The following is a 26403-nucleotide window of genomic DNA, read 5'->3' as shown; positions in this document are numbered from 1 at the left end:
TTGTTCTTTCCTACTCACTTTCTTGTCAGTACGTTCAAGAAATTAGGAGCTGGATTTTGATATCTTGAATCAGAACTGACAATAATATAATAGGCCCAAAAATGAGCCCAGGAATACATTGCTACATGCCTGCTAAAGAAAAGCCTATCTCTAAATCAACAAATGTACAGTGTCCAACAAACTTTATTACGTATATTAATACATAAACCAAATCCTCTCCTAATTTACATATCCACAATTCTTAATCGTGCTTCAAGAAAGAGAAGCATGACTTAGTTTAAAGTTCAACACATGCAAGATCTGATTAGCTGTAGAAGTTGATTCAAGCCTCAACTGAATTCCAATGTAAATGCACATACTTAATCATTTAAGCAAAATAGAGATGTAAAAGCTGGAGGTCAGAAATATGGAAGTTATACATGGGAGAGGATCACTCTATCATAGCCATTCTGAAAAATTGGTCTTAATGTTGTTAATCTCAATAATGGTTGATGTGTTGGCCTATTATAAGAAACTTGTTGAGCTTCAAAGTGCATAGTAATACAGTGCCAGTGCCTAATTCAGATATCTCTCACCTTCGAGCCATTCTCTGTCCTGCTCCAAGTAACAAGGCCTTTCCAATTGCACCTGTTCGAAGTCCACACACTACAGCCACTGTCCCACCAATGACTATCCATTTCCAATCTATGCCAGCATCATTCTGGAGCTTTCTCCTCATCACTTGAGTTCGTACTTCACCCGATTCTGGCTCTGAGGAATCCATGTTTCTGTCGAAAGAAATCTTTGTGGTGATTCTGGCCATTAGTGCGCTTCTGGAAACAGAAATATCTGATTTCCTAGCGTTCTGGTATGCTCTGAAACCAGAGTGGATCTTCTTGACAGTTCCCCACATTCCATGACGGACTCCCAACTTGGCCACATCATTGGGGATTCCCATATCTTCATAATGCACAAGGATAACCTCGCAAGCAGACCTCAAACCATCTCCTTTACGAGACTCCACTGAATTCATTTACAAAATAAACGGGTTAGGATATTAAGCATAACAAATTTTCATATGAAATCCCGTTATTCTCATAAAGTGGAAGTAAAACACTATCTTAATTCTTAATCCTTCGGCCTTCCTCACCTGCCCTGATGATCCAACTTGAAAAACAAAGATCCACACGCCTGGGTTTGTCACGTCTGGGTAAACTTGGATACTGTACGCCCTACAGAAGTAAAATTTCATATTACAACTCAGCCACATAATATTATGAAAAAATGTCAAAATGGACGGGAAGCATATAATCATATTTCAACAATGCAAGTCAGCATGAAATGCTTAGAAATCAGAGATGAGCCAACCATGAATAATAGAAAAAAAATCAGACATACAACCAAGTCATAGTCAGATAACATCTGGTAGATAATGGCTGAACTTGACCATTAAAAACTGGGTGCTAATTACTATTAATTTCCTTGATACGTTCCTTCCCTTTGACAACATATTTCCCATATTGCTTACCCTCCAAAGTTCCGAACATTGGCAGACCAGATATACAACAATGCCACTAAACAATAGTGCATAAATAATAGAGCCTATCAAAAACATATTTGAAATATGCAATAGACGTTGGCTAGAGCAAGTAAAGGAAGTGTAGCTAATATGGAGTAGAGAAAATTCCTCGAACAAGTTGTAATATCTACCTTTGTAACACAATAGTAAGTCTTTGCAGATTCCCATATTCTTCGACCGTAGACATATTCTCTATCACTGCAGAAAAAGGGGAACTGCAGAAAAGGAATATATAATGAGGCATCGACCCTCATAAATTGTAAAATATTTAATGGTATTACACAACTAATATGTTCAGGCATCTCCGATGTCCTACAAACCTTCTTAATCCAGTGAACAATCATGGTCCCCGTATGAGGGCATTCATCCAATATCTTGAAATACGTAAGCATGGGATCCCATTTAGTCCGAAACTCATCATCCCAGAAAAAGTCTCTAACCATCTCTGGGGTTGCATCTTCAAAGACAGTTCTACTGCGATAAACAGTTGGTCTGTTCTGGTGAGAGGAAAAAGAAAGACATTGAAACTTAATATACATCTAAAACAATAGAAATACAAATTTGATGCTGAAGTGAGAAAAAAGAGGAGGATGTTGTCATATAAAGCTAATTTGAGAAAAAGTGAGAAAAAATCCAACAAGCACAAAGGCGTGCTGGATTATGATTTCCATTGCTAGCACCATATAAAGCTAACAACAATTATTAAATGTTGTAGAGTTCAAACATGAAAATGTTGTCATATACAGATTTCAAAACCAAATTTGTGTTTTGAAAACAGGGCTCAAAGATAGTTTAGGATTTCGGACCATAAGTTCAGAGAAACGAACAGCGATGATCAAGTGTAGAAAATTTTCCCATAGTGCAGCTGCTCCAAACTGGTGTACCAACCAAAACCACCTCGTTCTTGACATTGGGTTTGCAAGCAAAGCTTTAGGTTAAAATACTCGTCAGATTTAAAAACCAAGCTAAGACTCTATCACGAGATGCTATCCCATTAAAACTACTATTGTTGCGTCAAATTGGCATACAATTTTGAAATTATGACATTGCCCTTCTATTTCAACTTGGACCACCTGGAGTCCTTTTTGTAAGCTCCCTAGGTTCGAGGGGCTCACCATTTTCTCATCTTATATTGTTAATGAAAACTTAAAAGAGTTCCTGAGATGGAAAAAAGATTAATGGAAAACGTTCCAGAAGGAAAAAGCAAATGTCAAAAAATGTAGAAAGTCAGGATCTTTGAAAAATGACAAAAGGCTAAACGAATGAAGTGTAGCAAAAATGAAAAACAAAGAGCACTTCAGATTTTCAACAATGTGAAAGATAGGAAAGACCAGGTACCATCCTCATAGTCTAAATACCTCAGGCTCAAGGCGCCAGGCTTCATATGCAAAGTTCGGGGTCGACCGTTGCATCATACTTTGCCATTCTGCCTCCCCATGTCTTCCTTCAAGAAGTTGCAATAGGTGATCTAAATCATTCTCCGTAATAATATCCTGCTCTTTTCCCTCCTCTTTATTGCTGGAGCAATGAAAAAAATAATTTATCATGAGAGACGGTTTTATCCAATGGCATCTATGACATGATTACAACTTATATTTTTCTTTTAGCTAAGAGATTAATTAAACATTGTCCAACGAAATCCAAAGCATTCATATTAAACCACTTAACCAAGGTGGAGCAAATAGAAGGGAAGAGAGCAAATGCCCCATTCTTGTTTCTCGTCTAAGATTAAAAAGTAATTGCAAAAGTTCTAATACTAAAGTACTCTACTCAAATTTGCTCCCTTAAATTTTTTTTTTTTAAAATCGAATTGAAATGTTTCCACACAATAAGTTATAATGTAAAATTTTGTTTCTATTAATGAAGATTCATGACAAGCCTTCATCAGTCAACAAGAAAAGGAGTTCTCCAGAAAAAACAACGAGCACACCATTAATATCAATAACGGAGTCAGGACGAATGTCAAAATTTCCAAATTCAACATGCTGAAATACTATCAGTTACACATAGAATTCAAAGCCTGCCACCTAAGTTAACTACCCACAAATATATATACATTATACGCAACCAAGTAAATTCATACTCACGCAATTACATCCCCGCTTCCTTCTGCCGAGTGCACCAACGTGGATGACACCGGAGAATCTGGGGTCGGCGGAACAGGCGGTGCCTTCCTCTTCCCATAAAAATTGGACCAAAGAGTACGGCAAACTGAGAAGGCAGATAAAGCCGTGAAGGCCAACCAAAGGCGCCGAGCTCCAAATCCAGGAGGAGCAGTCCACAACAATCTAAACTTACTCCGAAAGCCAAGGAAAACCAATCCAGTCCAACGAGGACGCCAGGACCAACCGATAACGAGGCCAATCATAACAGCAAGCCAGATCGGAACTGCACATAGCAAAATGTCGACAAATGTTTCGGCGATTGAGGGCTTCTTGAGAAACTCCACAAGATCGAAGAAAGTTTCTTCCATTTCCAGACAAGAAGATGAGACGAATTCCAAAACGGTTGGAATGGAATGAGAAGCACTACATCCAAAACTAATAATGAAATCCTACAATCCGTCTTCTTCTTTGATTATCTCTAAGTGATCGAATTCCACCAGGTTCTGCCCTCTGCGAGACAGATTCCCGAAGGAATTCGCATTCAGAGAGAGAGAGAGAGAAAGAGGATGAAAAGTTAGAGAGAAATGACGTGTCAGGTCGGCAATTTGTTTGTAGGACGTGGCGATATTATAATCGTTGATTAGTTTGAATATTTTTTATAGTGATTGGACTTGTGATGTATACGGTGATGAGTAGCGCGTGGTGGGTTTTGTAAAGGAACATGGTTAAGTTGAGATAGTTTTCACACGTGGGGTAGATTTTTAACTTCTTGGGCCGTATTGGGCCTAAAGTCCAGGTTTCATGCACTTTTGTGTAGTGCAGGCCTTTCAATGCAAAATGAACAAAATTACAATCTTAGTCTTTTTTTAAATAAATAAATAAAGTTTGGAGTTCTATTATGAATTACATTTTATTCTGGTTTTTTAATTTTCTTGACAATAAAAGATTTGAGGATTAACCTCACTTTGAAGTTGATAATAAATTATTTACATCAATTGGGTTACTTTGATTTTTTTGTTTAATTATCGTGATTTTGACGTATTATTGTTGAGTTTTGACTACCACACTTTAATATTAAATCTATTTGTTGTTAGGCTTAGATTATTTGTGTATATAAATGCATATACAACACATAAATTACATATAAAGATAAAGTAATTGCATATGTAATACATAAATTGACAACAAAATATTTTACTCACACCTAGCCCAAAAAAAAAATGATAATTATTGTGAATGATATCACTAATTGTTGCTATCAGTCATAGATTTTAATTTAAGAAATGTGTTATCAACTACAGTAATATACTTCAATCTCAGGAATGCACTATTAGTTTCTATCACTAAAAGTTATCAGCGACAACTTTCAATTTGAGAAATTTGTTATCATTGATAACTGCTATTAGTAGTGTTATCGATGATAGTTTTTTATTTGAAAAATGTACTATTACTTACTATCAGCATAGCAGCTATATTAATCGATATCGTTGATAGTTTCTATTAATACTTTTTTAATATGAGAAATGTACTATCAGTTGTTATTATTATTAGCGATGCTACACGTTCAATTCTTTCATTTCTAAAAAAATTACAAGGTGCTTGCTCAATATTTTCTATATACATTTACTAGTTGGATTATTTGTTTGATTGTGTTTTTTTTGCTATAATTTTCTAATATCTTATTACATTTACTTGTTGGGTTAGGAGTAATTTTATAATTAATTTTTTATTTGAGAAAGTATTAAATGCATAGTTTATTCTATAAAAAGGAAAAAAAATATTTTTAAATATGATAAAAAAATTAAAACTAATTATAAAATATATCAAAATCTATTAAATTCTTCTTACCATTTTTTATTGCTATATTTTGTCAATAGTTTTATTTTTTTCCGATCTATAAGAATTTCTAAAAAAAAAATCCACCACATTCAATTTTGATCCCATTTATCGTGAAAAATTAAAATTTTAGTATATATAATTAAGTTGAAAAAGAAATTTTTTCCCAATGTACACTTTACATGGTTGTTATGGTTCTTCGTAGGCTTGTTTATACACTTCTTTGGCTTGGTCTTATTCCCTAAATCCTAACCGATGTGATAGCCACTTTCTATCAATGTAGTGTTGTGCTTTTTGTTCACTCTAATACTTAAAGTAGTACATAAACTATGGTGTAGAAACCTTAACAAATTAGTTAGAACATCTGCTCTTAACTTCTTTTTTAACGAGTGTTTAAGGGTAAAAGGTTATAAATATCTTGTATCATTCATTTGAAAATACACTGAACATAGAATAACACATCTTGCTCCTAAAAGAACAGTAGATGTAGTTATATTTGTCGAACCACTTAAAAAATTTTGTGTGTTATTCTTATCTTCTTCCTCTTCATCATCTTCATCATCTCACCACCTTCTACAAAAAAGAAAAAAAAACCATCAATAAAAAATCTAGAAAGAAACAGATTGAAGAAAGTAAATGAGAAGAAACTTGAAGGTTTCTTAATTCTTCTATAATCAACAAAAAAAAGTGAAAAGAAAGGGAAAATGAAAGTTAGTAGGGAGAGACAAACTACTTATACATGCAAAGAAGCGTCCTCTTTCTCATCATACACATAGTTGTCCCTGCAATGTATAGTTTAACTAGGTAAGTAATGTGGAGTTTTTCTTTTGAAAATTGTTTACTTTTCCCTTTTAATGGTTTTCAATGTCGAATAAAGTTATTTCTAGTGTCCTTCCTCTAACACTCATACGTGGTTACGTAACATTGGTGATCATATCGAGGTGTTTGCAGCTCTCAAAGTGGTAATCAACTTGATTATTTTTTGAATATATTATATACATTCTCTTACACAAAACATATATCGATTAGAAATTTGAAAATAAGAAAACTCTCCTTACAAATCTACCTTACTCTTCTTTGGCATATATTTCTTCATAATTAAAAAGAATAATCTTTCTTCAAAGCATACATAAAGACCTAAAAGAACAAGTTGTCTCCCCCATGAACCTTTTCAATGGGCAAATTCCAAATTATATTTATTTTTTGTTTTGATGCCTAACATATAAAATCCCAATCTTTCTTTCTTCTTTCTTTCCAACCCATTCTTTAAAACAATCTTTTCTAAGCTTTTGTCTTGAAATTTTCCATGTTGAATGAGAATGCTTTTAGTGAGAATTTTCAAGTTGGTCAAATCATGAAAAAAAAGAAAAGAAAAAGGAAAATTTAAAGCATCCCACAGAAAGGAGTGTTTGGGGGAAAAGAAACCCATTTCCTATTTTTTTGAGAAGGAATTCCCAAATAATGCCTTTTTTTTTATTATTATTATCAGAGAGAGAGAGCAAATGGAACTATATACTTCTCATCTCTTTCTCCCTTCATTCTTTTTGACCTCTAAGAGAATTATGAAAGTACATAGAGGTTTCTATTCCCCTACCTATATTGAGAATCCCATGTATGCCCATTTTATTTTATTTTTTTAAAAAAAACAAAATATCAGTAAATTAATATGCAAAACGCAAAAACCAACTTATAGAAAAAATAATAATATGTAGCCAAGAAGAATTAATGAAGTATATAGTTGGCTTCCTTTTCCACCTCTCTCAAATTTCTTTCAATTAAAACCTTTTTCACTCCCTTTTTTTAGAACTTACATTTGCTTATTTCATCAACATTTTCTTCAAAGCTTTCTTTTAGAGACTTTTTTTTTTTCTCTTTTTTCAAATACCATTTCACTGATGTTGATGAAAGTTTGTAGAGGTTGCATCATTGACCTTCATCCATATAATCAATTATCTCACTTCAAACCGATCATTCTCTATTCAACCATTGCATAACTAGTGAACCACGGTGTTGGAGATTTATGAATCCCTCATTCAAGATATAATTAACAAAGAAAAAAAGAAACTTTTCTTTTTGTGGTAAGAAAATCATGAGTAATCTTGAGATAGAAGTTTTATTGGATTTCTTAAAATGGTATGGAGAAAGAGTGTTTTTGGACCACTACATATATTTACATTTCTCCAACTCATAATTAAAATGGTCTTAGTGCCCAACTTCTTTTGTATTTCTATCACAAAATTCACAAAATCACTAGCTAGCAAAAAAAGAAAAAAAAAAGTCATAATGTACATATATAGTTGTGTTCACTTGATATAAAACTTATATAATAAGTTCACGGTTAGAGAAATTTAGTCAATATTCTTCACCACGTATTATTGTGACAAAATGATCTTACTTGTGAAAAAATTAAACCTTGTTTTAACATATGAATATTTTCAAGTGTCACATATATATATAATAAGAAAGTACATGTGATTATATATAATCAAAAGAAAACAACGTAAAAGGGCAAGAAGACAAGAAGACAAATGAATAATAGCCTTCCATTGTTGAAAAGCTTTGAAAGACTATAATTTCAAACTTAAATTGTGCACCACCAAGAAGCGGTAAATTCTACCATTTCTCTCCTCACATCTGGGAAGCATATACTTACATATATGAAATGGTAATTAGTTGAGACGTCTCTAAAAGAATTAAACTTAGAAATAATAGATGAGGATGATGTCCATTTCAAGATCCAAAGGGTAGTAATTATGAGGCAAGAAAATTAAAAGAGAACCACAATATATAGAAATGGAAGATTTTGAAGCCCAAATCTGACCCACAAGGGGGTGTTTAAGAAAGTGGCGAGTGAGCAAGAAACCAAGCAAAATGGGCTATCATGATAGTCTTGAGCTTATAAACCAATAAAGGATAAAATTGAATTCAAACCTCTACTTTGATTGCCTATTTCTAAAATTAAAAAAAAAAAAAAACAAAACTTTCTTTCTGTCTATCTCTCTCTCATGCAACATAAAGTGAAAGGGGTCCTCAAAGCTTCCTCTTCTTCCTCATATGATCAGCTGATATTATTCTTTGTAACTCTCTGCAAGCAAAGCTAATTTATTTGGAAGCAACATTTCAACGCACAAAAGATGATCAATATTCCCCCATAAGTTATTCTTTTTTTAAAATTATAACATCTTTTTCAGTTATGTTTTTCCAAACTTTCTAATCTAGTTTGTTTGTTAACTTAAGATAAAAAAAAAAAAAAAAAAAGGAAGTTTTTGAAAAAACACAAAACTGATCTTAATTAGAATATCCTTCTGATCTCTTCTTTAAAAACAAAATTTGGGGTTTTCATTTCCTTGTTCCATAAAATCAATAATGGCTTAAAGAAAGACCAACAAAACAAGAGGAATTAAAATGGATCCACACCTAACACGCATTGTGGGTTTCTCCAACTTGAAGGCAAAGATAAAGCAAAAAGCTGATAAATTTAGAAAATATATAGTAAAAAATTATCACAAATTAGAAAAGCCTTTACACATTACATACCCATAATTATCAAAAAAAGATCAACATTGCCCCTTGTATTGATGAAACTTCGAGTTGGGGGGAATGAAGCCTGGTCCGAGATCGTTCCCATCATGGAAACAACGACGATATCCAACAAACGGTCTCGAACCAGACAGCATTCCCCTCAACAATTTCAACACGAAGAGGAAGAGAAAAAGAGAGAAAGATATTGAAACTAGCTATTTGATATTTGCAGTGAGGATGGCCATGCATAGAAAGAGAGAGAGAGAGAGAGAGAGAGAGTTTGTGATGGGGCCTTCTTATATATATAGGTGAAAGGGAGAGAAAAGAGTTTAAACAAATCTCAGCTTTTCACACACAAAACAAGCACTCACTCTAAAGCAATGAATTAACTACTTCAATTGTGTCTTTGCTTGTGTTTCTTCTCTTAAGGTTAATAAGACAATCACTTTTATCATAACCCAAAAAGAAAAAAGAAAAAAAGAAAAAATTGCTCTTGTCTCTCTCTTTGTACTTGAAAAAGAATCAAGGAGCTTCTATTTTTACAGCCTTTTGATATATAGTTTATTATTGTTATTTAATATTATGAGATCTACTTAATTCTTTTCATTATTATTATTAATATAATTGTGTGAACACGAATCACTAAAAAGTGCATGAGATCTATAGAGTTTAGTATGAGCTCTTTTCTAAATTAATTCACTAGATCTAAACTAAATTTTTCATTGTGAATCAACTCAATCAAAGAATCAACATTGCTTCAGAGATTAGGTTTACTGATTATGTTTACTTCTTTGGGTAACTATTCGGTCTCATTTTACATTGATTTTCGTATCTTTATTCCTAAGGTAACACATGTATGATCAATTGTTCAAACCCAAATTCTGAAAATACAAATAAAATTTGACCATTCTAGTTATTCGGTTGGATAAACCTTTGGTTTCTTAAAATCATATTTGTTTCTACTTTCTTATCTTGAAACATTTGAATTTGTATTCAAATTTGATATGTTATTTTTTTTTTTTCATTATTGGTGGATATATGTTTATAAATATATGGGAAGATAAAGAAAAATAGATAATAATCCAGTCATCAAATTCAGAATTAATAAACACTAAAATAATTGAAAAACAGTGAAATAGATCAGTTTGGTGAGGAAATTAAAAACCATCTCTATCAAAATTAAAGGATAATGAAAAGTGGTATAAATAGAGGATGGATTGGGTGTAATATTGTGGTAAAGAACAAGACCTTATTATAGTCACCTAATTATTAAGTTAAGGCTAAATAAATAATCCCACATGCCACTGTTTGCAATTTTCAGAAGCTTTGCATTGAAACAATAATGTTTGATTTTGTCAATGAAGCTTATTTTTGGTACAAAAAGTGAACTGTGCCATTTAATGGCATTCTCAATAAGTTTGGTATCACCATTCACCATTTCATCTCTTCTCAACAATATATATTTTTAATTATTTAGGACATATTTTGCCTTATGATTATCTTTTATGGTTTTTAATTTATAAAGTTTGTGGGCCATAAAAAGCTTGAATTTATGTCACTAATTAACTTGAGTTTATGACTTTGTTTAGGGTTTAGGGTTCTTAAAATTAATCTTGATCCTCATTTATATATATACTTTTCTTTGAAGACTTATTTTTAGTAGAAGTGCTATGAAGAGACAAACGGATTATTTTTAAAACAGGTAGCTAAAAATAACAGGGTAATGTGTTCTTTTTTTGTTCTTTGTAGTGGTTTTTATATGAAGTTTATATTTGATTACATGAACGATTTTGCAAAAAGTTTTTTTCTATAAATTATGATAAAATATAAGTAAATAACATTATTATTTTAAGATCTTGAGAAATTATTGTAAATGACAAAATTTTGTCAGTGATATAAGTATATTAGTGAAAGATGAGAGTAGTCTATTCGTGATTAATAACAACTATTAGTAATATTTTTGCTATATTTAAAATCAACTATTTTAATCATCAATAATTTTTATAAAACTTTTGTGACAATTTCCTTTTTAAATTCTTAGTTTAAAAATGTATATAAAACTTTCTCTAAAACTCGACTAGTCAACATCAATCGAAATCTATCATTGTTTATAATGTTAAGAGATTCTAAACCTATGATTCCTGGAGTCAAAGAGTATAACTAAATCACCGGATCAATTGAATTACACTCGTATTGACAAGAATATGACATTATTGTTTTAAGCTATTGAAGTGAAAGTAACTAAAAGATGCTAACCGAACATCAATATCGGAATGTGTCTCAACCAATAAGTGTATGATCAAATCAAAATGTTTGAAAAGACATGTTGAGCTGATTAATTGGGAAAAAAAAAGAGAGAGTTGAAGAAGCAGGGCACTTTACGCTCTTATGGAAATCCCTTTTTCTTCTTTAGCTTCAAAAGATTTTTCATAATGAGGCGTAACGTAATCATGGAAAAAGAAAAATCCTATCCCAAACAAAAGCATAACAAAAAAACATCAATGGGACCCTACTCTTTGATATTGAAAGGCCATATCATTTCTCACGTTCAAACTAATCTTATAATAATATTCTTCCTATATTTTACATTTTACTCTCTAATCATATAGCTTAAAATGTTAGAAAACGTGATTGTTTATTCAAATATATATCCATTCTTCGATCATGAATTTCATATATGTGTTTGAAATCATCAAAATACACATAGATATATATTACTTTGTCATGCAATCGCTCCATCTAAATAGTTGTAATGAGATAAAAAAACGTGTAATATGATTGTTCGTTTAAATATATTTTTATTATCTATGCTCTAGATCCCACTAGTTGCAAAACAGATGTCACATCTATTAAAATAGTTACAGGCAAGACAACGGCTCAAATATATCTTCACTATTCGATATTCATATAATATGGAAAGTAAAAGTGTAAAACCCTCTAAACAATTAAAGAAAACCATTGTTAAACCAGAAGTTAATTTATATTTATCGTAACCATGGTTTAATCCTGAATTAATTTTCCATCGCTTTCATTTCTTAAGGGGCACACCCGTCACCGGAAAACGCAGTAACTGCCGGTGAACGGCTGCTAAACGAAACCGTTGATACCTTAACCGCTCAAACGTCTCCGCCGTAACAAAAATTGTCTCCGCCAGCTTCTGATTCCTTCACATTCTTTATAAATTACTCCTGCAGTTCGATTCAGTTTATCAAAGTTCACAATTAGAAGTAGAATCTTTTCCTTCCTTCTTTGAGATTAGGCAATGGATTCAGGCATGGTCGTTTCAGAAGCCGCCCCTGAGGTCAAGAATGAAATCCGAAATGAGGAAGAAAGGCTCCTCGTCGCTGCCCCTGATAGTGAGGTTAAGGAGATTGCTGTTTTGACCGAGTTCAAGAAGAAGAGGAATCAAATTCAGGTTTCCAATGTCAAGAAGCCCTTCTTTTACTACTACAATCTTTCTAAGGTATTCTTATTCCTGAAGATCTTCTGTTGAATCAACTTCTTTGTTAAGGTTTCCAAATCATGATTGCTTTGATGTTTTCATATGTTGCAGAGGCACATTAAGCAGTACAATGAAGTTGAGCTTTCTGCATTAGGAATGGGTATGAGTTCTTGAATCCTTTTTTTTTTTTTCATAATTGGTTTGTAGTTGGATGTTCATAACTGGGATGAGTTCCATTCATTCGTTCATTGTACAGCTATACCTACTGTAGTGACGATCGCCGAGATTCTGAAGAGGAATGGGTTGGCATTTCAAAAGAGTAAGAAATTTGTTCGAACCTATTGGCCATTTTAATTTGTTTTTTATTTTTATTTTTTATGGGAATAAGGCACTCTCTAAACATGATTTATTATTTGGAAATTTCTGCAGAGTTGATGATATCTTCTGTCAGTTTGAAGAATGGGGAAAATGGCAAGCTGGTTATGAAACCTAAGGTCACTGCTTATTAATAGAAACTATGTCTGATTTATTGTGCAATTTTTGGACGTTTCTTTGGCTTAATGATGTATTCTTTTATCTGTTTTCCTAGATTGAGATTGCATTGGTAAACGCAGAAAAGATCAAGAACATTTCGACTGCTCCAACAAGTGAAGATTCTTGAAACAAATTTTGTTAGTAGTGTAGTATCATTCTCGGATCTGGATTTACTTCTTGTTTGCCTACTTTGCCCATAGTTTCTATAAGAGATTAGAGATCTGCTAGGAAATAGGAGACTGAATTGCAGATCTTTCTGTCGATGCAGATTCAATTCTAATAGAACCTAAAGAGAGGAGTTCCTTTTTTTCTCCCAATGAGATTCTTAAGGATTGGACGTAGAGAAGCTTTCTTTGTAATTGAATTACCAACTTCTAATTGCATACAAAATTGGATAAACATCCTGATCCCTGGTCTCTCTCTATTGCAATCACACACTAATTTTCAATTATATTCAATTAACACACTAATTATATTCAATTTGAAATCACACTAATCATCTGATTTTGAAGTCACCCACAAAGCGTCAATATGCAAGTTCAGTAATGAGAGAAAGATTCAAACTTTATTGTAAACTAATTCACAAGGACAGGGCTCGATTATAAATTGAAGACTTGAAATGAAGTATATTTCAGACAGATCAAATTTTACAGGAATTGGGAATAAGGATTTCACTGCAGCGACAATTTGGCAAGGGTAAGGGCCAATACCTTGACTCCGTTTGACATATCCTTAAGAGAGGCGAATTCTTCTGGCTTGTGGCTGTACCCTGCAAAAGTAGTAGCATGAAATTAGGCTCAAAATTTCTTGATGGCACGAGCTCAACTAATAAGGGCGAGATGGTTTGGAAAGTGTTATCTGCCACTAACTTGAAAATGATAAACTAGAAATTGTGCTTACTAAAGAATTACAAAGTAGATTAATACCTTTATAGCAAGGAATGAAAATCATACCCATTGGGGACACCCTGCGAGATAGTGCAAATGCAAATTCAGCATTGAGTTCCATTGGGAGAAAGAGACATTACCACATAAAAAAAAACACTCTGCCCGTTAATCTTCTGAATTGCTTAAGGAGACAGAAGTATATCTCAAAACAAACTGTGAATCTGTTGAAGCTAAGTATTCAAAATTCATTACTAAGCATTTAGATGAAAAAATAAGGAAGAGTGTTATTTTAATCTCTTCTACGTAACTTTCTCTAGACCTTGAACTAATGTATTCAGTTTGAATTAGAAATTATATTCTTCAATTTTTCAGTCTAAATTGCACCCTTAAAAATAATCAAGAAGGTACTTCCACCTTCAGAATCAATATCATTTAGAATAAATGTGCTTTTCAGATTATAGGACCCTGAGAAACTAAAAATTATGTTCTTAAAGAATTGATATCAAAACTCTGTTACCTGGCCATAAACAGTGAATCATGGTATGCTCTACTAATCATCAGTTTGTGTGTGAGATTGAGATCTTTTGCTGCTGAAACCATAGCCTCTATAATTGATTTATCAGAATGTGCTGGCGGATCCTGGTTTATAATTTTGAATTCAGATAGTTTGACCCGTCGCCTTTTAGCTATTTCATTGGCAGATTCGTGAATCTTCTTAAGTACTATGTTTCTACGCTCTTCATCAATGTCTCTAGTGTCTGTTTATCAGAGAAGAGAACTAAAATGAAAATAAAATATACAATCATCATATGGCTTAAAATGACCAATTATTAAGCGTTACAGCAAAACATCAACCTATTTCCAGATGTGATTTGCTTGGGATGCTGTTGATTGCTCCAGGATGAAGCTCCAAGATACCTTGTAAAGAAGTTTTAATCAATATCAAGTTTTGCAACACGTAGTATAACATGAAAGTTGTGAATGGCATGTTTTGCCAGGTGGATAGATACAGTATGCTATGACATGAAATAATTCAATCCTGGTTAAGAAGAATTACCAACGGTACCAACAGTGTCGATGGATCCAGAGTCCAATACATGCTTCTCAACTGCAAGTGCTAGCTCAGCTGCTGCAAGTCCAGCGTCATTTCTGCTTGCATCAAAATTTTCATTGTCAAATTGGTTAAATAATAGCACGGCTCTTGGGCGGTAAAAGAAACAAACCCCTTCTATTGTTGAAGACTTTGGAATGAACGAAAGAATATTCAAATTTAAAGAGAAAAATAATACAAGTGGTTGGGAACTCTTCAACATACAGTTTAGTATAATGATGTGTAGGCATTATAATTAGTCTGGATAAGAAATATTGATCTCCATACAATTCATCACCTATATGGCATCAGTACAGCACCAGCATGGCCACCAGTGCCTTCAAACTCAACCTTCAGACTAGCAGGGGCTGCAATCGCAGTCACAACTCCTATTGATATACCTGGATTGAAGCTTAATGTTACTCATGAGAATTCGAAATTTCTAAAGATGTACCTACCTTATAAATCCTACTGTGAGTCCTAGTTAGAGATGTACTAAGAATATTAGTATGATTGTAGTAAAGGGTATTCTAGTGGTTAGACATTAAGTTTATTAGGTTTTTCGGTTATAAATAGTGGGAGTGAGTATGGCTAGGGTGGAATAGAATTTTGTTGGATTTTCCTTGGAGAATTTGGGAGAGCCTAGCCCTCTTGAAAGGCTAATTGATGCCTTGTTACTTTTCATATGATATTATGCCAAAATCTCCATATATTTCCATACTTCAGTGTTCTTAAGTTTTCTATGTGTTCTTGAGTGTGTTCTTGTTAGGAGGTATCCTATCACATATGTGATGTAACATAAATCAGATGATTTTAGGAGCTAAAACCAAAAGGACATACCTTCTTCCTCCAGAATGGGACCTTGCTCTATGTGCAATTCAAGGAAAGCAGAGTAACTTCCTTTCTTTAAAAACACAGTTGATATCTGAGCTGGATCGGTTAAGTAGCCAGCAGAACTAGCAGCACTGATAAAAGATATATTCTGACCATCAACAGTTGTTTCCAAGGCTTTAGCAAGTGCATCACTCCCTGCCAACAAGCGGCTACGAACAAAAGAAAGTGAAAATGAGTAGAAGATTGCTATTTGAATACAATCTTCATTTTTAGTTAACAGGATTGAATTGGTAATGATTCTCACCTACCCAAGCAGCTGATTCCAAAGCGTGTAGGTTCCTCAGAGGTGAAGAAGATAATTTCCAGAGACCTCTTAGGTTTAAACCCGGACCTGCAAAAATCTAACTCAACACTTAGAAAACTACAAAGATTTTATTATAATCGTCAGTATTTGACTATTTATTTTACTATTGTCTTTCCACATTCTTCTTTAATACCAGTGAATAATTTTGGAGTTGAAGCACAAGTTATTTGTAAGTCAGGACTAAAAAGAAATCGATGCATTTTTAATAACTTGAGAATGAGAACTCAGTTCTTCAAAGCTCTACTCTCTTGTCCTTGGTAACAACCAAACCTGTAGTTTTAAAAACCCTCAGAACTTTTTTAAAGGTAGCTAACCTTTTCAAGACGTTGATGGCTTCTAAAGCACCTAAAACACCAACAACTCCATCATACTTCCCAGAGAATGGAATTGCATCAGCATGAGAACCTGTGGCAACGGCGGGAAGGTCTGGTTCAGAACCATCCCTAAACAAGAAAATAATCCATCAAACCTACAAAAATAAGACTAAATCCTTTTGACAACATTGATCGTATCCATGATACTACAAAATGACATGGGTGACTACTGCAGATTCACTCACCATCTACCAAATATGTTACCAACGGCATCCTCTCGAACAGAGAGACCAGAGAGTCCCATTAAGCTTTTGACAAACCTGCAAGGAGACTAAGCCAGTAAGGGCAAAGCATACAATAAAACAAACCCATCACCGTTGCATTTTTCTCAAATGAGTGTACACAGCACATTCCCATCAATCTTGAATATATTTGGAGAGAGAACTTTGAATCCTGTTCATTAGTGCAGTTACATGCTGGATATGAGAAATGCAAAATAGGTTCACCAAAGATCAAGGTAAGAATAACATGAGATTCTGGGATTTGTGATGGAAATTCAATATTAGCCGTAATGCATGAAATGTGATCTTCCAATTAGCTAACAAGCACACATACATGCATCATCTTTAAAAATAGACACCATTAATCAACATATACACCAAGCTTCTACATTTGAGAAACAATGGACAAAAGTATACCAAATAGAGTTCACCTAGCGGAAATGTTCTCTCTACAATAAATGTAAAAATGGGTCAGATACAAAATTAGCTAAATAGACATTTCACAGAGTCCATACCTTCGTGCCAATACATCCTTCTCAGTGTAAAGAATCCTTGTAACTGATGGGGCTGGTGAATCCGAGAAAGTAGAAAGCTCCTCAATCTAAATACCCAAATCCACAAGACAAGTAATCAGAACCCCTCGAAATGGACTCATTAAGCTGACATATAATTACAACCGATAAAAACCCTGTAGTTTCCATACCTGTTTCACTAAGGTGTCAGCATCGACGGACAGAGAAGTAATGGGGGTTGAGAAGCCATGTGAGGAAGGTTCGTGAACTGGGTACCCGGAAAAAGCCTCCATGGTTCTGATTGTTGGGTCATCATGATTATGAGCTAAGGCTGCTGAAAAAGATGAAATGAAGATGAAATGAAGGAGGAGGGCGACGAGCTGCAGCAATGGAAGCATGGTGAGTGATGATTGTGGGGGAGAGAAAGCGAATTGAATCGAAGAGATAAACGACCAAAGGGGCCCGTGAGCCGTGACTTGCTATCTGGATAGTGCAAAATCGACGCTCGCTTTTTCGATTCGAATATACTTCCTGTGATGTGACACTGCACCTTCATTGGTCCGATGAATGCTTTTTTCTTCCCTTTTAAATTTCTCTTTTAATTTTGCGTTTAGTGCATCAAATCTTCTTCGTAGATGGAAAATTTTGGATCGCAATGTTATGGGTAGCTCACCTTCGTAGGTTAAGAGTCCATTATCTAAACGTTGAATCAATTATTTTGATTTTTTTTTCCATTTATATTAATGGTGCTTGTACAACAAAATTCAAATCTTCATGAAAAGGTATTTATTACTGTTGTTATTATTTCTTATATCAAAAGACCAACCATTCAACAAAGTCAAACGAATTGAATAGATTGCAAGAACAAATTCATAGTTCATGCAGATAGAGAAAACAAATATATATATTCAGACACAAATTATTACATTACACAAACATAAGGAAAGTACATTTTTCTTTCTTATTTTAATAATATTTATCGTTTAATTGAGAGACATATATATACGTCTCATTAGTTATATATAACTTAACCAATTATGGGAGTCTTAATAACAATATGGGTGTGTTTATCCACCCAAACCCAAACCCTATCACACCTGAAATCTTGTGTAACAAATTTTCCTTGTTCAACAATGATCGCGTTAACATAACAGTTCTCTTTTTCGATAATCTTTTCAGCAATGTTACCCGAAACTCCAACCAACTCAGGCCAAGAGCTCTTACCTGTATTAATGGCCAATGAACAAATAAATAATTAATTAACCATTTGAGTAAGGAAAATAAAATAAAATTACCTCCCCTTCCATCTTCAAAATATAATTAAACATGTCCTATTTGTTATAAAAATTTCTGATGAGAAACAAAATGTATAGATAAAACTCACACAAATAACTAAAAGCAACTATGAAACAACAAGTCTGACTTTCGTACCTTTGCAATCGATGGACATCTTTGGTTTGAATTATTTAATAACCAGAGAGGTTATTAAAGCTGTGTATGATGGGGGTATTGGTTAGGGAAATGATGGATTTATATAAATGTGGAGATTTTGAGATTACTTGGGTTTGTAGTTTATTTGACTTTGGTGTAATTTATCAATTCAAAGCAAAGAAGAATATAATAATGGAGGATAAGGGTATCTTTGACATTTTGGAAACCTCATCTTTTGATTTTTGATTAATTAATTAATTAAGAATGTTTAGTTTGTAGAAAATATATATATGAAATCAACAACATTAATCATAAAAATTTAGAAAAGTTAAAGCTTTTATACTTGAGAATGACATTCCGTAGCACTGTCATTCCTATTTAGCCTAACAACAGTAACATTATGTATTTTATTATCTTCTTTGTTATTATAATATAACTAATTAATTAGAATTAATTATTGTTGATAGAGTTTGTGTTATAAGAACAAAATTATAATTCTATGGTAATGTAATCTATATTAGAGTGTGAAAATGGACAAAATTGCTCGTATTATTGACTAATTAAGATAACGTGTCATAGGTTATGAATAATAATAGTAATCATGATGGACTATCTTCAAATAAAAATCCATGATGTCAACACTAATTAATATATTGTTGAAGTACAAAATAATTAAATATCTGACGTGTCAAAGAAACTTTTAGTTTAAGAAACGATTTTCTAAATAAGGAAATGAATTTAATTTATCTTGTAGATGCTGACGGGGTTGTGGATGAAGTGTATACTAAACTATTAAATTATGATGGGTTGGTTTTTTTAGAAAAACCACATACATTACATTTTTTTCTTTCTTTTGCCATATAAACTATTTAGTACACTTCATCAAAAATAAATAAATAAATCTCTTTGGTATTAGGTAGATTATTTGTTTCCATTTGATAATAATAACTATAATAAATAATAAAAACTTGGGTGCATTCTTTTCATTTTATATTCTATCAGTATTTAATATAGATTTTTATCAATGAATATCTATTAGAGTATAGAAAAACATTAACAAAAGTCTATTAATAATAGAATTTGAAATTTGGTTAATTTTGTAAATGTTGTTAGTAATTTTATCCTTAATAATAATTTTGCATATTCCTAAAGAAGAAAATTTTGAGTGTTTTCTTAGAAAACACTCATCTATGTTAGACACGCATATATAAGTGTAATTTAATAAAATGCATTTTTATTTTAAAAAATAATTTTGAGCTAATTACTTTTTGTATAGATAGAAAAGTGGAGAGTATAAGACCTCACTGGAAAAAAAAAAGAACACATATGTTTAATACCAGTTAAAAAAAATGGATCTTTAGTGACGATTTTAAACCTAATCAAATCATTGTCCATCTCAAGATGCCTAGATTAATTTAAGATGAATAAAGTTTAGGCAACAAACGTGAAAAAGTTAAATTCCACACAACACAAGGAAAAAAAATAAAATAGAATCCAAAGACACGAAACTTGAATAACATAAATAAATAGCCTCATGATCATCTTCTTCCTCTACTCCACTACGGTTCATTTCACCGAAGGCAGCTGCACATAATCAAGGATGTCTCTCTGTGATGGTAAATAAATGCTCTTCATACTAACTATATGTTATATAAATAGTATATATGCAATGTGCACCTTTCTTACACCATGTCTTCTTTAGTAACTATTTTGGCTTTTGGTTTTTGTTTTTAAACACTACTTCCACTTTTTATTTTTCTTTCTTTCTTTCTTATCTATCCTGGTTTAAAAACCAAATCAAATTTAAAAAATAAAAAATATAATTTTAAAAACTTGTTTGTGTTTATTTGGATTTGGTTAAGAATTTTACTGTCATATTTAAAAAAGATGCAATGGAGTGATCAAACGCAGCCCTAGTTATCTGTTTTGTTTTAAGTTTAATCTGTTGTTGTGATGAAAATTATAAGGTAAAACCTCATGGCCGGAGCTGATCGGAAAACATGGAAAGGTGGCGGAGGAAACGATAGAGAGAGAGGTTCCATGGGTAAATGCTAAGGTTGTCCAGGAAGGAACCACTTTTGTTACTGCTGATTATAATTGTAATAGGGTTTGGGTTTGGGTTAATAAACATGGCTTTGTTACTAGAATTCCCATTATTGGTTAATTAATTTTAATAATACCCCTTTAACAATATTATGAATCTCTCTCTTTTTCTCCATCTCTCCTTAATTATTATTATTATTACTTTTCTAAATTCATCAATTACTAAGATTTTATTGATGGAAAATCTAAATTATTTTCATAATTTTAGTATTTATCAATTATCATTACGACAATATAAATTGAAAAGAAAAAAAAACCAATACTTTACTTTGTATACATTATTGAAACACATACTAACTTTTTCGACATCCTTTTCAATAGATTGACCATGAAGAACTTAAAACATACCTTTTGTGTACCATCCACAAATTAATATGTTTGTAATGTTCAACCAACTTCAAGGTCAATATTTGATTGTATGATATCTATACCAAATTATCCTATTGTTTTCGCATTGTTTACCCTTTGCATTCTTCAGACATTTTTTGTTTTTTCCTTTCCTTCAACTTTGGTATGGTCTCTCTCACATGGAGAAGTGGGGTTTCATAAGACTTGGGATTTAATTTATTATTTTGTTCTCTCTTTATATTCAAGTAAGATATTTAGAAAGTGAACCAATCCACCTACGTACCCTTAAAAAATATTGACTTTGGCTTTCTTTGAATATACATATGTATATATATGGAAAAAATGTAGTACAATTGGATGGACTCATTTTCTATGCATCCTCCCAAGCTACATATGTTTGGTCATCGTCTCAAGCGGCATCCAATGATATGTCGCCATGTGATATTTAATTTATTGAATAAAAAATAATTTTTTCAAATTTTATATTTGTATGGTAATAAAGTGGGAAGCATGTGGTTTGATGTAACCTAGACTGCTCTATATATGTTGTGATATATTATTGAAATTTTTTACTAGTTGAAAATGGATATTAAAAATGATTAAAGATACAAATATGAAATTAATAGGATAAGCCATGTTCGACTTTGACAGAGATCTCCTCTTTAGTGGACGTGAGATTTGCCGCAATAGGTTTCAAAATAACGTGGGGATGAACAACTATGGATATTCTCCAAGCTACTGCTACAAACAACATGTTCACACTTAATGAATATGATAAAAAAACATGTAACAAAGAAAGTACACAATTTGTATAGACACAATGGGGAACTAGTATTAGAAAAATGGAACAGAGAGAAAAAGTTTCTTTTATGTAGAGTATTAAAATTGTTCATTGCAAGTGAAATGTTCAAAATATAAAAGGGTTTTACCGGTCAAAATAGTTCTAATATAATTTTCTTTGTTCAATCACTTGCAAAGAATTTTACATCCATCCATATATAATATTTTAAATTAGTAGCGTAAATCACTAAAACACTCCATTTCGAGACAAAAAAAGATGGCGGAGAAGGATAGGCCTTTTTCGTAGTTCGGACTTCGCCTACAGACTTGCGCTCCCTCCGAAGGCTCCGGGGGAGATTCCTTGCCGCATGCAGTTTAACGCCTCCGGTTAAGAAACAATAAGAAAACAATATAAGATAATCTCTATCTTCTTCTTCTTCTTTCTGATCTGATCTTGAATACTCTTCGCTTTGGACCTCTTTGTGTTCTCGCATATTTCATCCCCGGAGCTGTCGAGTTTTCGAAAGGATTCCGGTTAGACTGCTTAACAGTGGATGTTTTCGCCTATAGGGTGGTCTATCATATGACTGTTAAGCAACCCCATGTATCTTTCAACTCGGCTGCGGACCGCATAGGCCTTGACTTTAAGTCTGTGTGTCGAGTTAGGATGTCGGCATGGCCGTGGAGCTAGCAAAGAAATTCATTGTGATGCTAGCCTTCGCCTCGTGCAGTCACGCCGTCTTGGCACTATAAGTAGCTGCTTGATGTAATTAAGCAAAGGATGAAAAGACATTGAAGTATCGAGTCTGGGTATGTGCCTATTTTTTTCAACATATTTTATATATGAAAAAAAATAAAAGAAATAGAATTTCAGATTTGATTAATTGTTCTTAACAATTACATTTTTTTAAAAAAATTGTACCTAATATATATTCCTCCCTTAGCTCAATCCATTATCCAAAACTTAATTCAATTAGACGTACACACAAAATTAATTGTTGTCTTTGAATTATAATATTCAACGATGGACATCCGTGCCCTAGTTAAGATTTTTTTCTTTGGGATATTTTTCCTAATTGCATGCATGCCAATCTATGTATTTGTCTGATAATAATAATATTTGTTAAAGAGATCTCCAATAAACCATTGAATAAATATTCAAACTACTTTTGGATTTTCTCCCACATTCATTCAACCCTATAAAAAACAATAAATCACATTAATTAATTAATTAATTATATATATATGTATGTATATGACGTCTAATAATTTTCTTATATATGTCATCAATTAAATAAAAAATGAAGTTGAAATTAATTATACATCGTAAAATAATAATTAAATATAATAAAAGGTAAATGAAAGTACCATAACACATAACAAATATTTTTATTACGACAAACACAAGTAGTACATTATATCAGTACAGGCATCTTTGAAAAGAAAAGATTACAAACACCTTATTGAAATAATATTATTCATGTGGTAGGAACAAACATGAATTGGCATTTGAGTAATAATATTGAAATGAAAACATAATTTAAAACATATATATATTTAATTTAACCAATGAAAGGAGTCCTAGTGACAATGGATGTTTTAGAATCCACCCAAACCCAAACCCTGTCGCACCTAAAGTCTTGAGTCACCACTGAACCTTCATCAACAATAACAGCATCCACCGATGGATTCTCTTTCTCAATTATCTTCTCTGCTTCTTTTCCTGCCTTACCAACCAACTCTGGCCATGAACTCTTCCCTAAAAATTTCAAACACATAAAACTCAAATGTTTACATTATCCAAAAAAAATTATAATCCAAATTAAAATGTTACGTCTCTATATTTTAACAATATATATCTTAAAAGTTGAATATAATATTTTGTTAATATATACATTTTTTTTGGGTATGTTACTTAATATTATTGTTGTATTTATGATCATCTTTACCTATTTTTAAAAGTTAATTTTTTTGAAAGTTATAGTTTGGTTTTTTTTTAATTATTAAAACAGATAACAAAACAAGAAATTAAAAGGTGGAAGAAGAGTTAATAGACATGCTTTTCAATAATATAAAATAAAAAATCCAAACGATCGCTAAACATAGTTTTAGAGATTTTGTTTTTAGCTTAATTTTAGTTTTAAGCTAGTGAAGTTACGTGTTTGTTCAATTTTCATTCTAAATTTTATATTATGGTTTTTGTATATTTTTTGAAAAGTAGTTTAATGGTTCCTAGTCAAACTTTGAAAAACAAAAACAATTATCTTGAAAATTAGTCTCTTTCAAGTCTAAACTTGAATTTTCACAAGTATTATAGAAATGAAAAGTGAACAAAAGATAAAAATGACGTTCATAAGCCTAATTTAAAAAAATCGAGGGCAATAATGATGTTATTTACTCATCACGTACCTTTGCATGTTGTAGACATCTTTAGCTTGATAGAGTTTTTTCTTTGGAAACTTTTTTCCTCTCTTTATGATCTGTTTGGAAAACTCTTGTGATATTTTTTGTATGGGGGAAGTGGGTTTATATAGAGAGGTTGGGTTTGATTTATTTGGCTGATTTAATTTGACTTTTGTGCGATAAATCATATCTTCTATCCCACGTAAAAACAATATAGAGAGAGCTTATGGCTAACCTATGTGATGTAATACTAACATTATTCAAAATTTACTTCTATATCTTCAATTTTAAGTTTTTGTCCACCCTCTCTATTTATTCTTAACTAATTTTGGTTATTTTCTTGCCTCCAAAATTTCAAACTAATAAATAACAAAATTAATGTCCATTATAATCTAAAATTTTGACATGGTTTTTGTATTTGAAAGTGTTGTAATAATTTTATATATTTTAAGTGTATTATTATTTCTTAGAAGAAATATTTGTTGAAAATTTTTAAAGTACGTAGTTATCCTAATAATTTCTAAAGATTTCTTTTTGTATGAATAATACATCGGCAAAAACCTATGGAAGGACAAAACTCCACTATGTCACGAAGTGTAAACTTTGTCATTTTGATAATTTCCTAATATATATATATATATATATATATATATATTTGATCATTAAACACACCTATTTGAATGCCCCAGTCGGTCGCCTAACCATTGTTATTCCAATTCCCAACAATTTCTTTAAAAAAATATCGTTTTAAGAATGTTATTTAAATTTACAAATTTAAACACATATAACATTAATTACCATTAACTTATTGTTTTTTTATTAAGCTAATTAGATGAGAAAATTTTGCCCTACTCTTATACACATTTATTAGCAGACTTAATTACGTGGTTGAACTGTGTTTCTTTTTTATTTTATTTTATTTTTTTTTTAAGAAAGGGAAGAATGAACATTCTTGTTTTGGCATTTTAAAATTTTTTATTGTATGCAAAGTAATTAACTAAAATTGTATGGATCAAGTAAAAAGTCAAAACACGAAAGGGTTGTTTTTGTCAAAATAGTTGAATTGAATTTAGATTCCATGGCTACAAGTAATTTTACACCTTCTATGTGGCTTAAAGTGGTTTTTTATTTTTTAGGTTATTACAATAAATAACAAATTTAAATATAATAATCAAATAAATAATAACGTTCTTAATAAATATTGCAAAATCTATCGATGTAGCCTTTTTATAATCTTAAGGATAATAGATCAATATTTATAATATAGTCTATCAATAATTATATATTTAATTATAATAACAAATTTTACTATATTTATAATTTTAAAAAATGTTTTTATATTTAAATTAAATTCATATATTTGCAACCTATCTCTTTTTTTCTTTCAATTCAACACATATTCGTTAAAGTTCTAAATTTTTTAGTGACCACAGGTCATAAAATTCCTAGCTTGCTAGAAACTATATATGTTCATATTGATCTCAATGATAGATTTTTTATTCATAATATATATTTTCCATAATCTACATGTTATTTAAGATAATTAATATTTTAATGCATATTAATTTCCATATGCATTTCTAATAATATACACATTTCACAAATAATATTGTTTACCCTACCTCAAAAATCTTAAATTAATAAAGATAATCATGAAAATTTCTTCAAAGTAAACAAGGGAAGGATGAAAATTGGACCTGAAATTGTTTTTACTTTTTTTTTTTTAAGTTTTGAGCTTAACTTATCTCAGTTTTATATTTCACGTTTCTTACCAATAAAAGTGTTCGAAATTTTAGTCAAATTTCAAATATTGCTTTTTTCCATTTTCAAAATTCCATTGGTACGTTAAGTTATACACCTTCATGCTAGGCATCAAATTATATTGGTTAGACTAATATAGTTTCATGATTTATATCAATATTCTTAAATTATTGTTTGGTTCATAAATTTAATTTTATATATCATCTAAACAAATATGTTTAGAATTTGCAGAAGAAAAAGAAAAATAGAAAGAGTACACATTCTTTAGAACTGTTGTATCAAAGAGAAAATTGGAACA

The 26403-nt window shown here is 31.6% G+C and overlaps 4 protein-coding genes and 2 long non-coding RNA genes across 6 annotated transcripts; 2 read left to right on the top strand and 4 right to left on the bottom strand.

The window, feature by feature from the left end:
• Positions 1-151: 151 nt before the first annotated feature.
• On the bottom strand, positions 152-4250 carry LOC101216617. Its single transcript, XM_004134045.3, has 6 exons — positions 3646-4250; positions 2917-3076; positions 1879-2055; positions 1690-1773; positions 1130-1211; positions 152-1002 (listed from the first exon to the last, which is right to left on the bottom strand). Exons 1-6 carry the CDS (start codon positions 4029-4031, stop codon positions 572-574), a joined length of 1320 nt encoding a protein of 439 aa, XP_004134093.1. The 5' UTR covers positions 4032-4250; the 3' UTR covers positions 152-571.
• A 3776-nt stretch (positions 4251-8026) lies between these two features.
• Positions 8027-9365, bottom strand: LOC116402538. The gene is made up of 2 exons (XR_004214969.1): positions 9037-9365; positions 8027-8584 (listed from the first exon to the last, which is right to left on the bottom strand). It is a non-coding gene; the product is annotated as an uncharacterized LOC116402538 (long non-coding RNA).
• A 2541-nt stretch (positions 9366-11906) lies between these two features.
• LOC101216135 (uncharacterized protein At2g34160) lies at positions 11907-13396 on the top strand. Its single transcript, XM_004134376.3, has 5 exons — positions 11907-12484; positions 12575-12623; positions 12720-12782; positions 12893-12957; positions 13053-13396. The coding sequence occupies exons 1-5, from the start codon at positions 12284-12286 to the stop codon at positions 13122-13124; spliced, it is 450 nt and encodes a 149-aa protein (XP_004134424.1). The 5' UTR covers positions 11907-12283; the 3' UTR covers positions 13125-13396.
• A 54-nt stretch (positions 13397-13450) lies between these two features.
• On the bottom strand, positions 13451-17906 carry LOC101216373 (ureidoglycolate hydrolase). The gene is made up of 12 exons (XM_004134044.3): positions 17471-17906; positions 17283-17368; positions 16732-16806; positions 16487-16615; positions 16113-16199; positions 15815-16017; positions 15273-15375; positions 14942-15033; positions 14740-14802; positions 14402-14642; positions 13924-13964; positions 13451-13766 (listed from the first exon to the last, which is right to left on the bottom strand). The coding sequence occupies exons 1-12, from the start codon at positions 17675-17677 to the stop codon at positions 13669-13671; spliced, it is 1425 nt and encodes a 474-aa protein (XP_004134092.1). The 5' UTR covers positions 17678-17906; the 3' UTR covers positions 13451-13668.
• A 2193-nt stretch (positions 17907-20099) lies between these two features.
• On the top strand, positions 20100-20901 carry LOC116402890. The gene is made up of 2 exons (XR_004215564.1): positions 20100-20326; positions 20678-20901. It is a non-coding gene; the product is annotated as an uncharacterized LOC116402890 (long non-coding RNA).
• A 2405-nt stretch (positions 20902-23306) lies between these two features.
• On the bottom strand, positions 23307-24494 carry LOC101215888 (glu S.griseus protease inhibitor). Its single transcript, XM_004134042.3, has 2 exons — positions 24351-24494; positions 23307-23700 (listed from the first exon to the last, which is right to left on the bottom strand). Exons 1-2 carry the CDS (start codon positions 24367-24369, stop codon positions 23504-23506), a joined length of 216 nt encoding a protein of 71 aa, XP_004134090.1. The 5' UTR covers positions 24370-24494; the 3' UTR covers positions 23307-23503.
• Between the last annotated feature and the right edge of the window lie 1909 nt (positions 24495-26403).

Source organism: Cucumis sativus, chromosome 3 (assembly GCF_000004075.3).
Source record: "Cucumis sativus cultivar 9930 chromosome 3, Cucumber_9930_V3, whole genome shotgun sequence".
In the NCBI taxonomy this organism is placed as follows: domain Eukaryota; kingdom Viridiplantae; phylum Streptophyta; class Magnoliopsida; order Cucurbitales; family Cucurbitaceae; genus Cucumis; species Cucumis sativus.
Note: the sequence above shows the minus strand (reverse complement) of the source record. Positions and strands in the feature narration are given on the sequence as shown.